Raw genomic sequence first — 16,040 nt, forward strand, 5'->3', positions numbered from 1 at the left:
CTACTACAGAAACACGAGTTCTGAAGAAACCACAGTGTGGGGTGGCCACACTCTTTCAAAATATTCTGTCAGCTTCAAAACCATACAAACCTGACTTTCGTTAGAGTGTGCTTTGATATCACCTTGTCCCTGGCCACAGGAGTCTGTATTTTTGGTAACTTTCAAGAAGTTTAAAAAAAAAACCAACCCCAACCAACAGTCCTATGACAGGGGGAAAGGATGGTGTTTCCACTGGGGCCTCTCCCGCTGCCTGGTGACGCAAAGCCACCCATGTGTGCACACACGCTTTAGCTTCCTTAGGGAACCAGCTCTGATGGCAGAAAAGAAAAAGTGAAAACTGTGCCAAAAACAAAATGCTGTGATTAACCAAAAGGGGAGATAAGAAATCCCTCCTCCCTGTGGTGTGTGTGTTTCCCTCCCTTTCAGTTTGGACACTACCGTTGTTCTCACCATGACCTTCCAAAACCAGTATGTCCCAAGGAAATGTGCAGCTCTGTAGTGTGACCACTCTCTCTTTTCTAGTACCCTCTTGGCTAAAGAGCTGTAGTGGTAAGATGCTGCGCTGCAGTCTCAGAGGCATGTGTTTCCAGTGTGCCAGCTGCTCCAGGCAAGAAAGATGGGCAGCCTTCGCCTGTCCAGTTGACTTCCTCTGAAAACCTGCCCGAAGGTCAGCTCTGGGTTGGTCCTGACTTGATGGCTCACAGCAACAGGACCCTTTTGGTTGAGTGGCTTTTTTTCTAAGGGTTGGAGCTCTGTAATTCGAGAGCCCTTCTAGTTGGGGATGGAAAAACTCTTTGGGGTCTGTTGCCTCTGTCTTGTTGTCCCTGGTTCCTCTTGCCCATCCCTTTTGTCTGGTTTTCTTGTGTCCCCATATACCCTCTATAGCTATAACCAGAAGGACCTGTGGCAGAAACTGTATAATCGCCTTCCTCACCCCTCTTCTATCTCGTCCACTCTTTCTCTCCCTGTCCCTTTGGTAGTTGCTTCACATCTTAAGTGTCTCAGCGGCACTTTCCATGTATAGCAAGTGCTTTATGGAAGAATGCAGGGCAGGGGAGACTTTTTACAGCACACTCTCACACACACACATACACACACAAAAAAAATTATAAGAGAGCCCAGAGTATTTTTGGGGAAAAAATATTTTTATGTTGAAATAATTTTAAATCCTAAAATGGCCATCAGATATAGAAAGCTTTGTTTGGCTCATGTTTTTGAAGATTTTACAAGAACACAGGCAGAGTCTTCGGTAGTTTTTTCCTTCCGTTTCACAAAAGGCTGTCAGGAAAACACTAGTTGGAAAGGCATCGGTTCTGCAGATTAGCAGCAGGACAGTTCTGTAGCCAGTGAGGAAAATTCCCGATTCTTGGGTTCAAAGAGGAGCATTGTCTCTGCTGATATGTTCACCTCAGTAGGCAGCAGGACAGAAATTAAGAGTGATGTGCACTCTGACCCCAAAGAACATTTCTAAAACGAGGTGGTCTTGAAGAAGTCCCTGACAGTCACAGGATGATCCAAGTCTCCCCTATTTCTCACTACCTTCTTACAAAGCTGACTTCACCATCCCAAGGTCTGACTGGGTCTCACCACCAGAAAATACACATGGAAGGAAGGTTTTTGTCCTGACGGGGAATCACAGAGGTAGAACATCACTGATCCTTCCTGCTGCCTTTATCATTACTATCTCCCGCAAGAGACAAGAGGGAAAGGTTTTCTTAAATAAGGCATCATTTTTACTGGTTTTTCAAATGTTAAATGTGACTTCATGTTTGGAGAGGAGTCTCCTTTCATTGAATTTGATGACCTGTCATAACAAGGCACTGACCCAGTTTTCAAATTAGCGGGGAAAGTTCTGATGAAACTTCTGCAGGCATAGGAAGTGGGTGGCCAGGCTGGTGGAGACTGGCAGTGGGCAGGCATCAGCAGGGTGTGTGTTCCAGAAAAGAAAGAGCTTCTAGTAGGACCTGGAATGTGCCAGAACCAGCTATAGTCGCCAGGGTGGATTTTTTGTTCTCAGTTGATTAATTGGCCTCCTCTGGGGTGTTGAATAATCCAGGCTCCGTCTGTAGAAAGCCAGGAAGCGCTATGCTTACAAATGGAGTGTTTTGTTCAGACTGTTGCCTAACTAGCCACTTCGCCAAAAGGCCATGGGGCAAGGAGCCAACACTCCCATCCTGGGGGCTAGGAGGCAGCACCAGGCAAGGATGGTGATGGGGGCCCAAAACAGAACTGTGCCCATCCCAATAGCATCAGCTGTGGGGGCGTGTGTGTGCTAAGTGAGTTGAGACGATCTTCACACTAGTGTAGGTAGCCAAGTGTTGAGCCTCGATAAATCTAACCAAATTCAGATCCTCACCTTAGAGCTGAGGTTGCCAGGCCTGAGAAGAGGCTGAGTCTCTGTGCACAGCATTGCGCCCCCTACAGGCGAAGGAGGACCATGTCCCCAGCCTCCACCTGAGAACCAACTGCCTGCAGTGAGTTTGCCTGCCTTGAATCACACAGGGGACCAAACTCGAGAGTGTCACCCCCAAGCACCCCATGGTCGGAAACCCCCACTGCTGCTGCCCCAGCGGCCATCTCCGCGCCCTGTGTCTGCCCACGAGCCAGTAGAGTCCTCTTTGTGGTACAGGGACAGCCCTTATGTGAAGTTAACCCCTTTGTTTACAGTTCTCAATAATTCAAGCTGCGTGTTCGTGACCAAATCAGAGGCTAATTCCGAAAGCTGGCCGACTTGGCCGCTCCGGGCTGGATTTGAAGCGATCAGGTTAGAAGATCGCGCCCACCCGGGGGATGCGCCCCCGCCCTGCTCCACCCCGCGCCACTGCCCAGCTGGACTCTTTGTCTTGAAACCACATCACGAAGCCTAGTGAAGTGCACTTTTGTCTGGTGGAAGGGTCTGCTTTCTTCTGTGGTTTCTCTCCTTTAACCTTGCCTTTTGCCTCCTCTTCGATGGTGTTTCTTGTTGAATATCGAGCTGTTCTCTCCGCCACTCGCTGACGTTTAGAATTCTGGCTTCTGCGGTTTTTATTGTCTGTGTCAGACGTGCAGCCGGGCCGGGCCTCCGCAGCTCTCTGCGTTCCGACCCCACCTGTGTTCACCTCCGCCCACGCGCGCTCACACCCTGAAAAAGAAATCACTCTGCGTGTTGTAGCTCCCTTGTTGCCAGAGAGAATCAACAGATCCTATTCAGTGTCTTGAATAAATTGCTCTATTTTGATATGAGAACTCTCGAGTTGTCTTCCTTTGTCGTTTGGGAGTGTGGGGGCCCCTCGGGGACAGCACCTTCTCACCAGGAAGCTCAGCTGAGCAGGGTCACTCAGTTTAACAGGGAGAAGGGTGCGCGATGCCACCCCAACACCACAAGGCAGCCCCTTGTTACTAGAATCAGTTATTTGATTGAGAAGACCCTTTTCATTATTTCAAGCTGGCTCTTGGGACAACTTCAAGCAAGTGCATTTTCTCTCAAGAGCCAGTGGGTCGTAGGGCTTGGGTTCAAGGTTTACCCTTGAGTCATCTAAGAAGACTCAGCCACTGCTATTGTGTCAGAACCAACTCGGCTGCCCCTCCAGCCGTGGGGCGGTACATCACATGGGAGGAGAGCCCCCATCTTTGGTGAAGCAGCTGATAGATCAAACCACCTGCCTCTGGGCAGTAAAACCCACTAGGCCACCAGACCTCCCTTATACTAGTTCCTTCCCCTTCCTCCCCCCCTTAGTCTATTTCTAAAAGGCCCCAGCCATTGAAAACCCTCTTGGGGCACCCCATTCAACATTCATCTCCATTCTGAAGGCTTACAGCAGGTGAAGGAGGGCCCTGGATGATGCCACGAGTTAACAATAACCAAAAAGTTGGAGGTCTGTGGTACCTCAGAAGAAAGGTCTGGTGATGGACTTCTGAAAGCTCCACCATTGGACCCCGAGTGCAGTTCTTCTGTGACGTGCACAGGGTCAATGTCAGGGTTGAGTCACTGGCAAGTGGTCCATTGGACTGCATGATGAAAGTCAGTGAACCTCACCAGCCTGGTCGAGTCTCTGAGTTGAAGGTCTTGCCATACAAGGGAGTCACGGTCACCGGTTGTTTCTCTCCTCATCTGGTCTGGTCGCCTAGTGGTCAGAAACTGGGCAATACCAGCTGCCCTGTGGGAGAAGGGGGGACAGTCTCCTGTGATCTGCTGCCTCTGAAGACCTGCTGGAGGGTCCACTGCGAGTCAGATTCCACTCAATGGCACATGCCAACAAGAAGTCTGGTTCCTACGTCCGAATGAGGGAGCAGGGGAAGGAGGGCAACCCTCCCTCGGGGGGTGTCCTGAGTCCTCGTGGCCCTCATCTGTGGCACGTGGTGACTGAAGGCTAGATGTCAAAGTATCAAGCAGCAGCTGTAGGAAAACTGACTCCTGTTTCCCGGTAGGGCCTGGGGGTACTTCGGTTTCAAACATCTGGTGCAGTGTTGGAGCACGCATGCAGGAAGGGGGTCTGGGTGATGATTAGGACCACGGGAGAATCTGGGGGGCCGCCACGCAGCACACGTGTGGCCGTGAGCAGCAAGAACAGGACTGGACCTCGTAGACACCCCAATCTCTGTGTTTACCTGTGTCTTTCCTTTATTTGGGGGGCCTGGGCTTGGTGGCATAGTTCACAGGGAGTTGTGTGGAGAAAGCTCTGTGAGGGAGACACACGGGAAGCCTCCTCCCGTGTGGTTTGCCGCTTCTGGAAAGCTCTGGAGGGTCAAGGAGTCAGCTCGACCTCACCACCAGATGAGTTGTGGTGGTGAAGCTTCACCCCGGTGGCGCTGGATGCTGTGAGTTTAGGCCCGTTTCACCCTGTGGAACAGAGCAGCTCAGGGCTTCCAAGGCTGTAATTTTGCAGAAGCAGATCACCAGGTCTCCCACGGAGCCCCTGGGTGGGTTCCAATCACTGGCCTTTTGGTTAGCAGCTGAGGTCACTCTACTTATTCTGACACGCAGGGTTGCTGTGAGTTCGAATCCACTAGATGGCAGTGGGGTGAAGGCGTTCGCACTGTGGCTGACTGTGGATAGACTAGAATCCCTTTGAGAAAAAGTGGAAGATGGGAGACGCTGAGTTCTCTCCACTCCTTACTCACACCTGACCCTCTAGTGAGTTTTCCCAGGCTGTAAACCTTGCAGGACATGGTCCATCTTTCTCCCAAGGAGACTGGAACCACCTGCCGGGAGGGAGGTGGCAGTGCAACTGCCCATCCACGAGGCCATTGGAGCTCTCTGGCTCTCAAAAACCTCACGGAAACGGCGTTTGGCTGACAGCCTGGGCCTTCTCCCCTCCAGCAAGGGAGCAAAGGAGGGGGGCATGGAAGGGGCTGGGCAAATGGCGCGAGGAGAGCCTCAAATGATACAGCCCTTCCACTGAAATGGCAAGGGAATGTTCTGGAAGATTAGAGTCTGGGCTGGAGAGAGTTAAGTCAAGGACCTTGGAGGCCCTTCAGGTTCATTTCCAGGCCTCCACAACAAAGCAAGTCACGCACACGGTTTTTATGTCCCAATGCGTTAAAAATGTGTGTCTAGCGTAGCAAGTGTGCAATAGCTTTATGACATTTACAGTATTTCAAGATTTATCGAAATGGGAGCCAGATGTGAAGTGAACACTCGCTGGGGGCAAATGGCACTGGCTCTGGTGGCTTGGAGCTAAGGAGTTAAACTGCAAACCCAATAGCCTGTGGTTCAAATTCACCAGCTGCTCCGATGGAGGGTCAGCTATGAGTCGGTTCCGACTCAACGCTACATAACAGACGCGGGGTGGTTACACACTTTCCACGTAGCATAAAACATGACATCTGCGAAGTGCAAGAAAGCAAGGTCAGCCTAGGTGACATCCGCAGAGAGAGAGTGAGTGGAGCTGTGACTTCCTCTCGATCCCTACAAAACTATGATTAGAGCCTACTCCAAAACAGAGGAAGTAAGTAAGTGCACTTATTTAAACGTTGTTTATGGTGTGAGAGCGAACGCTACACAGACCAAGGAATTCAAAATCAGATGGCAACAGTCTCTTCCACCAACCCCTGGGCCCCAGGCCCCTCTGTCCACAGCCCTTTCCTCATTCTCACTGTCACGCCCACCTAGATGCCACCCTCGTCCCATCCCCCTTGCCTCTTCAAAGGCTCCGTCTTGGCTCCCCTCCCATCACCAACTCTTCCTTCTACTGGGCCGTGTCTGGGGCATCTACACTCTCCTTAATGGCCCCCATTGTTAAAGGAAGACAGCACAGCACAGCTCCTGGGGATCCACCCCCAACCCTCTGCCCCTCCGCTGGCCTCTGGGAGGCATTTTCAGATGGTGGGGTCTCCGTCCGGGTGGTGTGCTCTGTTACTGCAGTCTCGTTCCCTGGGTGGACTGAATGCACCAGATTTCTGAGAGCCATTTCCCCCAGGGCCTGACAGGGAGCCATGAGGGGGCCTGGGCACCCTCCTCTTCTGGATGCACCTTGCGGCTATACCAGGGGCTGCCGCTGCGAGTGCTGCTGAACAGAGTCCTTTGAACCAGACAATCAGAGGAGTTCCTATTTGCCAGCTTTAGCATCTACCTCTAGCTCATGTGAGCCAACAATGATGGCACTGGGCCACTGTGAGGGTTGGTGGACCAGGCTGGGTGGCTAAGCGGGCAGGAGCAACGACCCACTGCAGGGACAGGACCAGAGCTGTGTGACTGATGCTGCCTCTGACCTCTATAGCACTAGCTAGCTTCCAGTGCGAAGACTTGGGGGATACATCTCATTGGCTCTGCTGGGTCATGTGATTCTGCTTTAGCTGCAAGGGAAGCTGACCAGTTAAACAGGTGGCATCTCTGCCCCTAGAGTCAGGGGAGGGCCATGCCCAGCTGGTGGGTGGTGCTGGTGGTTGAGTGCCCTGGAGTCCATGGAGACTCCAAAGGACCAAACAGAACTGCCCACTAGGGTTTCTAAGACAGCAGACAAGGTCTCTTTATGACATCAGAACTCCACGGTTTTCTCCTGCAGCGCCACTGGGTGGGTCTGAACATTAAGACCTTAGGTCGGCAGTTAAGTGCTCAACCAGTGAGCCATCAGGTGAAGACAAATTGGACCCCTGTGGCATACCGTGACGTAGTCTCTGGAAATGCGCTCCCCCCCCCCCATTTCCAAGATGAACAGAGGCTGTCGGCAGCAATGTGTCGGCAGAACCTCCTCCCTCCCTCTTGCTGGCCATCCAGAGCCTTTCTTATTTCCGGACCTCAAAATGTCGTTCCACACCTCTTGTGATGCCTCCTTCACTTGAGCCCAGGAGCAGGTGTCCCCCACTGCTCCACCCCACCCCTCGCTACCCGTCCTTGTCAAGGGCGCTTCTGGAAGCCCCATCATGGGCTGGACCAGGTTAAGACAAACTGCTCAGTGGCGCTCCCTCCACTTGGCGGCCAGGGCACATGCCATACCCTTGCTGCGTCTCAGCTGAAATCCTCGCATCCCCTTGGCAGCTACAGTGGCAGTGGGCGTGGGCCCTTACACCCCAGATGCAGCCAGCAGGGTGGGCTCTGCATGCAGGGCAGTAGGGCAGCTCTCGGCATCTACCAACCCAGGAGCTTCCCGGGCAAGAGAAAGGCAACCCTAACCTTGACATGAAGGGCGGTGTCAGTGGCAGTGCTGTTGGCACGTCCTGAGAAAACAAGCAGTCTTGCCTCATTGCACACAGCCAGGGTGGCTTGTGACCCCAGTGCAGGCCGCAGCATGTCCCCAAGCAAGCTTCGGACTGGCGCACTGAGGGAAAGTGAAGACCTAAGCAGGAACCTGGCCTTAAGGGAGAGTCAGCACCCAGGATTCCTTCAGCTGTCCCCACAGCACACGGGCCAAGGGTGAGGATCCCTGGTGGTGCAGTGATTGTACTTGGCAATGAGCAAACAGGCTGGAGGTTCAAACCCATCCAGGGGTTGATCAGGAGACAAGATCTGCCCCCATAAAGAGGGTCAGGTCTACTCTGTCACGCGGTCACCGTGAGTCAGAATCAACTTGACAGCACCCAACAACATTATTGCTCCATGACGGCAAAGATGACAAAGCTTCACCGCACAACATTCGGGGTATGTTGTTAGGAAAGGCTATTCCTTGGAAAGGGAAATTGTGCTCGAAAAGGCAGAGGGTCAGCAAAAGACAGGAAGAACCCCCCTCCCCGATGAGATGAACAGACACAGTGACTGCTGCAATGGGCTCCAGTGTGTCAGAGATGCTGAGGATGACACAGCATAGGACAGGGGTCAGGTCTGTTGTTCACAGGGTCACTTTGATTTGTACACAATTAGACACAGCACCTAACAACAACAACAAGGACATGCCCTCACCCCGCCAGACTCCCTGGATGGTGCATATGGTTAGTGCACTCGAAAGATTACTCCACACCAGCCAGAGGTGTCTTGGAAGAAAGGCCTGGTGATCTTCTGGAAAAGGAACCATTGAAAATCCTACCGGGCACGGCTGACTCTGACATACATCATTGCTCACGAGTTGGCACTGATCCCTCTCCACGTCCTAGTGGGCGCATGAAGGGCACTACTCGTGCCTGGCTGCTGCTTTACAGCAATTTACTCCACAATGTTACCTGGAGGTGTTCGGACAGAATCCACATTGGCCAGGAACTTGAGAATGACTTTATTTGACTACTTTTGTAAGGACTTGGATCTGACATTTAGATGACAGCCAGCTGCAGAAAAACTAACAGCAAAGTGGGCATGCGCATTGGGGTGGCTGGGCTAGCGAAGTTTGCCTCCCTTCCCCAAGGGCACTGTTATGGCTCCTATCTCCTCCCTGGAGGGGAGGCCCTGGGGTGAAGCGCCGATTGGGTGACCCGAAGGGAGCTCCAGGCCAGGCAGTGGGCGTTGCACTCTCTGAGGAACTTGGGGTCCTTAGACCCTTTGGCCCCTCATGACTCTCCCTGGGTTCCTGGAGTCGAGTTGGCCTCATTTGGAGGGCAGGAACCACTTGTGGTATGGATTTCGATCGTGCTGGCATCTGATCCTGGGGGAGAAGAGAGAGAGGAGGCGATGGCATCTGAGTCGTGAGCAGAACCGTCACGCGCCTTGGAGAACACTCCCGGGTGCCACTGCACCTTGGACCCAGCGCCTCAGCTCGGGCCGGTACACACAGCCTGTGATCAGGAACTGTCACCCTTTGCCTCACTGAAGTGTACGATAGGTGGTGCAGGGCAACTAGCCTGGGGTCCATCTTCAGCCCCTCAGCGCCCCATCTTCAACATGAAGAGCAGTCACTTGGTCCTCACACAACTGGGAAAGACGTGTGTGATGCAGACGCACAACATGAGCCCTGGGACCACAGCAAAGCCTCAGAGGACGTAGCAACTCCTGTGACAAGGGACCTGTGGTTACCTGGTCACCCATATCCAATTCCGGGACATGCCCCACGGGAAGGAGGGCCCTACCCTCTGTGAACTAACACCCTCCCATGTGGTCTTTCATGATGTTAACAGCTCCCCTCTTCCATAGCTCCTCAGTGCCACCCATGAAGGACATGCCCACATTTCCAGACTGCCACTCTAAAGTAAGCACCAGAATGGAGCAAATATGACAAATAAGTCCCATAGATGCCTTGGTTTCTCAGTATATTTAAAAGTTATGTCTCCACTTTGCTGTAGGGGAGCTCTGGTGGCCTGGTGTAAACGAGTTACACCGCCAATGCGAAGACGGGTGGTTTGACTCCACAGGAGAAATATGGGCAGTCTTCCCCCGTGCAACTTACTGCCTCTGGAAACCGGCTGGAGGGGCAGCTATGTGTCAGTGCCGACTCAAGGGAACACAGCAACAACAACAAAACTTTACTGTAGTCTAAATGTGGCAAGGACAGGAAGTGAGCAGTTGCTGTTGGGGAAATGTCCCTCAGAGATGTGCTCAGTCCAAGATGGAACCTGGGAAGTACAACAAAATGATGTGTGCATGTAAATACACACAGAGCAGAGTCCCCAGTGGCCAGTCTTTGCGTCAATGAACCCCATTGTTGTGGTCCTACACTGGGACTCTGCAGAGAGTGATGGCTGAGCATGTGCCTTCAATGCCAGACACATCTGTCCAATCCTGTATTTGGTGGTGGTGGCAGTGGTGGAAACGGGGAGCTGATTAATTGTGGCAGTGGGAGAAGAAATGGTTTGGAAAGTTCTAGAAAATCCCAAGTTATAGAAAAGGTGGCAGTGTTGCCAAGAAGGCAGATAGATGCAACACTGCACTGTCTCGCCTCAAAAAAGCCCGTTCTGGGACATGGTGGGCAGGAGAGGCTGGGTCTGGGGCTTCCTCTCAGGCCTGGCTCGGAGGCATCTGAGAAGACATGGGGCCTGCATACTCAAGGCAGGTGTACGCGCCATGAAGGGGAGGGAAGGGAGTGTTTAAAGGCGGAGGGAGGACTGAGTGTGGCTCTGACCCCACAGCCAGGTCAAGCAGGAGAGTCTGGGATGGTGAGAGAAGACCTTTGTGTTGGGGTGCAACTCCTGCAGACTGGAGACTAGGCAGAGAGACCATTAGATAGGGCTGCTGGAAAGCCTGGTAGCTCTTCAAAAAGACTTATTTCTCACACTGGGCCGCCACTGGCGATGGGGACATGCCGGCCCTGTGGGAACTGTGTAAGTTTTCTGTGAGTCTTCTCCGCAAACTCCTGGGCCGCTGTGTCACATGGTGACTCATGATCAAAGTCTGGGCTGAGCACACCCGTGACCTTACGCTCCGGGGCACGCCTGGGCCCTGCAGCTTTGAAGACGTCTGGCCCTTCCGTCTCCCCCTACTCCTCCCCCCGCCCCCCCCCCCCCCCCCCCCCCCCCGGCTCTGCTGCAGTGCCCTTCCCTGAATCAAGTGCTGTGGGGCCAGCCACCTGGGCAGGGCCTGCCTGCAGTCCAGCTTGCTGGTCACTGGGATTTCTCTTCGGACCTTTGGGCTCCATGGAGAGAGGCAGGGAGCAAGTCTCAGAGAAGTCACTCCATGTTGCCATCTGGAGAGGTTGTCTATTTTCCTCTTAGTGAAAACTCAGTACCTGAGGGATGTCCAGGGCCTCACAGTACTGAGGCCCACGCCCTTTGCTAGAGGACCCCTACCTAGGCTGACCCTTGGAGGCCTCCCCAGCCTGACACAGAGCTGAGATTTGGAGAGGTGTCTAGAAAGTCTTCCACATTTCTCAGCATAGGCTGGTGAGCACAGTCACGGCTGCACGTTTTCTGAAATTGATGGTAGTCCATCAATTCCTGGGGCCTTATTTTTTCAGCTGCCTTCAGTACAGCTTAGACTTCTTCCATCAGTGTTATCGCTTCTTGATCTTTCGCTACCTCCTGAAATTTTTCAGTGTTGACTAGTTCTTTCTGGTACGGTCACTCTCTGTATTCCTTCCGTATTTTTTTGATGTTTCCTGCAATATTCAAGATTTTGCCCATAGAACCCTTCAATATCACAACTTGAGGCTTGAACTTGTTATTTGGTTCTTTCAGCTTGAGAAATGTCAATTGTTCAACCCTTTTTGTTTTCTAGTTCCAGCTCTTTACATATCTCATTCTAATACTTTGTTTTGTCTCCTCAAGTTGCACTTTGAAATGTTTGCTTCTCTCTCTTACTTCCGCATTCCTTCCCTTTGTTTTAAACGAAGAACACGGAATGGTTTAAAATCAAGTAAGGTGTGTATCCTTTAGCCAGACCTATTCAATCTGTATACTGAGTAAAACACTGGAGAAGCTGGACTCTCTGAAGAAGAATGTGGAGTCAAGATTGGAGGAAGACTCATCAACAAGCTACAGTTTGCAGATGACACAAAGAGTAAAGACTTGAAATATATACAAGAAGACAAAAATCCTCACCAGTGAACCAAAAGGCAACATGGAGGGAAAAAATTGAAGTTGTCCACAAGTTAATTTCACTTGGGTTGGCAATCAATGGCCGTGATAGCAGCAGTAAAAAAACCCAAAAAACCAAAAACAAAAACCACAAAACCCCACAACCATGTTGTATTGGGTAAAGTTGCTGTCAAGGACCTCTTTAGTGGTCCTAAAGTGCTGAAGAGTAAAGGTATCAGTTTAAAGACCAAAGTGTGCTTGACACAAGCCATCTGATTGCTTCCTATGCATCTGAAAGTTGGACAGTGAAGGAGGACAGAAGAATCGATGCCTTTGAGTTGCAGTGTTGGAGAAGAGTGCTGAACATCCCCATGGACCACCAGAGGAACAAACTAGTCTATCGTGGAGGAAGTGCAAGGAGAGTACTCCTTAGAGGCAAGGAGGTTGAGATTTCATCGCACATACTTTGAGCCTGTTGTCAGAATAGGCCAGCTCCTGGAAAAAGGCATCATGCTGGGAAAGGCCAGTGGACATCAGGTCAATGAAAGGAAGGGACAGTGACTGTCACGATAGACTCGAGCATGAGGATGACTCAGAGTGGGTCAAGGTTCTCACCTGCGTTGACTCAACCACACCGAACAACAACATGGAAAGTGTATAGGATTTGCAAAGGAGTCCTGGTGGTGAAGTGGATTAAAAACGCCTTTGCTAATTGAAAGGTAGATTATTTCAGTGCCCTAGCTGCTCCATAAGAGAAAGATGTGGCAGTATGATGCCTTGGGCATCATAAGGGGCAATTACAGTGTACTGTGAGCTGGAATCACCTTGATGGTAGCAGAGTTTTTAATTTCATGTTGCTGAAATGATAAAATATTGTCTCTTCCTCAAAGAGTCTTGGTGGTGTAGCCCTGCAGGATGGGGCAATGACTGGTTTTGTTGAACATAAGATCACCACAAGTCAGAGGCAGCTCAACAACAATTAACAAGAACACCACACTCACACACAAATGACCCCACCTGGCAGGAGGGGGAAACTAGCTGGATGGTGAGTCCCCAAGAGTTAATATTTGGTATACAATATGTTAGAGTAGGTATATTGTTTATTACAGATTCAAATATGAATTTGGGTTCGGACCGGGGATTTTAATCATATGCTTGAAGTAAATGCCCTTAGGCATTTAAAGAGCTGTTTAGCTGGTAGTTTTGTTGTTTGGGGTTTCTTTTTTTTTTTTTTTTTTTTGCTTAAATGCCACTCAGACCCATGGAGGGGCCAGTTATAGCTAATGCAAGGCCTCATTGCTTTGCAACTCTGCACTGAGAGGCATCATAAAAATATTCACCTGTGAACATGATGAGACAAGGTTAGCGTCCATGCCCGCTGTCCTAATTCTCCACCGGCATTGTTTGAAAGGTTGTGGGGATGCCATAGACTCTCCCTCCAGGCAGCTTGTTATTTGACTCCATGAGTGCCCTCCAATCCACTTCCCTTGGAAGATAAGGCTTTACCTACCTTCAGACAGCAGGCTCAAGGCCTCATCAGACGCATGTCCGATACCCCGAGTCATCTTCCGGGTCCCTTGGCTGTCGTCAGGCCCGCAGGAGCCCATGGGGGAGGTGGTCAGTGATTCCCACTGCAGCTCCTTCCTGGAGGCCCAGAAGTCCAGGCTGCACCCAGTCCAGCCATAGAAGGCCAGGGACAAGAGAAATCCTTGGGCCGGATTCAGTGTCCCCTGGTGAGAAGGGCAGCATGGCACAGGGTGGTCAGTAGGGCAGTGTAGCAGCAAGGAGAGTGCTCAGTGGTGGGGGTGAGGCGAGAGCACTCAGGGACAGGAGTTGGACTGGGGCAAGACACAGACTGGCTGTGGATATTGTACCCTCTCAGTGTGCCGAGGAGAGAAGAGGTGAATGGAGAAGAAGGGTGTAAGAGGAGGAGAAGGAAGGAGGGGAGGAAAGGAGAGCAGAAGGACAGGAGATAGAAGGGAGGGTGAGAGAGGGGAGGGAGATGGATGAGGAGGGGGGAGAGGACAGTGGAGAGGGAGAGGAGGGAGGCAGAAGGGGAGGATGCAGAATAGCGCTGTTATAAACCAGGACTGACATGGGGGGCTGGAGTGGGGAGATAACGAGCACCGCACTACACCTGATGGGTGAGGGCACTGTCTGAAAGGAATGTATGATTGGACATTATAAGTGGGGCTAAAACAACTATGAGATATCATCTCACCCCAGTCAAAATAGCAAAATTTAACAGAACATCAAGCAACAAATGCTGGCGAGGTTGTGGAGAAACTGGAACCCTGATTCACTGTTGGTGGGAGTGTAAAATGGTGCAACCCCTGTGGAAAGCAGTATGGCGCTTTCTCAAAAAGTTGCAAATAGAGATGCCATTTGACCCAGCAATTCCACTACTGGGAATATACCCTGAAGAGACCATAGCTGACATCCAAGTAGATATATGTATACCCATGTTTATCGCGGCTTTGTTTACAATAGCAAGGAGTTGGAAACAACCTAAGTGCCCATCAACAAACGAATGGCTAGAGAAGCTGTGGTATATTCGCACAATGGAATACTATGCTGCATTAAAAAACAAGGAACTCACGCAATATTATTCAAAATGGTTGACTCTGGAGAACATTATGCTGAGTGAAATATCCCAGTCACAAAAGGACAAATATTACATGATGCCACTGTTGTAGAATGGGACTGTCCTTGGGGTTGGGGAGAGACTGAGTAAGATGGGTTCAATAATGTATACTGCACTGAAACAGAGGAGGGAGAAAACTGTTTAAAAGAGATATATGACTAGGTACTTCTGTCATCACAGGAGTCTAGAGCGAGGGCTACATGGTGGAGGGGACCTGGGGGAGGGTTTGTAAAACAATGAAAGAATCTTTTCTTTTATTTTTCCATAATTTTTGACTCATGTACTTATAACTTGTTAGTCAAATTTGTGTCTTCTAGGTTGCAACACCCCCATGATACATCTTCAAGGATATGAACATGTACGGCCAAGCACAATCAATAAGAGTGCATCTAAATTCCAAAATCAATCTCCATAATAGTCTATGTGTTTTCTACTGCCAAAGGGGCCCTTTAGAGTAGTGAGAGAAGATCTTCACCCTGAAACCCACAGCGTCCCTTTTCAGCAGGAAGTAGCTAAGAGAATACGCCATCCCCTTTTCCTTATGAATCAGGGTGAAGTCTCTCTCAGGGAGGAGCGATAGGGAATGGCAAAGGACACACCGACAAAGGAGATTAATCAGAACTGACTTTGACAAGCACTGTGGCAATTGGACAATTAAAACAGACATTCGGATGGCAGGGAAGAAGAATAAACTGGGGAGGAGGGTGGAGAGAATGGTGCGGCAATGAAGGAGTGAAAGCCCAGAATCCCTGTGAATGTTCATTGAAACAAATAAAATTTAATAATAATAAAAAAAATAAGTGGGGCAACAATCGGGAACAAGGGGGTGCATTGCTAAGTGGACTAGGGTAGTAAGAAGCGAGGTGGAGGGAAGAAAATGGGAACGAATGAAAAGCCAAACTTTCTGTAAACTTTGATTACAATCAAGATTACAATCACACGAAAAATTTTTGGAAAAAAATAAAAGGAAGAAGGGAAGGGGAGGAGGAAGACAGAAAGAGAAGGAAGGGAAGAGGAAGGGGGGACAAAGGAGGTGAGAGAAGAGGGAGGGGAGGAGGAAAGGGAGCAGAGGAGAAGGGGAAGTGAGGAGAGGGGAGTGCCAGTTTTCAGAGATCAGGCTATCCCAGGGTTTAATGAGTATGTGGATAAGTTTCAGACAAAAAGCTGGGCCGCAGCAACCCGGGCAGGGTAAAGCCCAGCACCAAGGTGAAGGAGAAACGATGGGGGGGGGGCCCTCTACGGGCTCAGGCTCGGGCTGGGAATGGGCTCAGGCCCAGGAAGCTCTACAAGGGAGAGCAAGACTCAAGCCAACGACCCACTCAACTAACCTCTGATTCACCAAGCCATAGGCCATACAGTGTTCCTCCCCAAGCAAAAATTGCACCAATGCCTTTTGTCGTAGTACAAGGGAGAGAGCACTCATCAGCCCAAAATACCTCACTGGGACTATCTTAGTCAAACTCCAAGTTGTCAGCAGCCTCTTTCTACCTACTTCACAACTTCCAGCAATAAGCTGGTTGCCTGATAATAAACTGTGTCTGGATGGTGGACAGGAGCCTGGATAGTACTGTGGTTAAAGTGCTCGGCTACCACTGGAAAGGTCAAAAGT

At 50.7% G+C, this 16,040-nt stretch overlaps 1 protein-coding gene across 1 annotated transcript in view; it reads right to left on the minus strand.

The window, feature by feature from the left end:
• Positions 1 to 8,892: 8,892 nt before the first annotated feature.
• The window catches only part of GPR143 (G protein-coupled receptor 143), a 36,361-nt gene continuing 29,213 nt past the window's right edge, over positions 8,893 to 16,040 (minus strand). Inside the window, 2 exon segments of the mRNA XM_006892412.1 lie at positions 8,893 to 8,987; positions 13,298 to 13,517. Of these exon segments, the coding sequence (XP_006892474.1) occupies positions 8,893 to 8,987; positions 13,298 to 13,517 (315 nt within the window).

The sequence above is a fragment of the Elephantulus edwardii genome, unplaced genomic scaffold (genome assembly GCF_000299155.1).
Source record: "Elephantulus edwardii isolate Elephantulus edwardi_28Jun2011 unplaced genomic scaffold, EleEdw1.0 scaffold00115, whole genome shotgun sequence".
Classification (NCBI taxonomy): domain Eukaryota; kingdom Metazoa; phylum Chordata; class Mammalia; order Macroscelidea; family Macroscelididae; genus Elephantulus; species Elephantulus edwardii.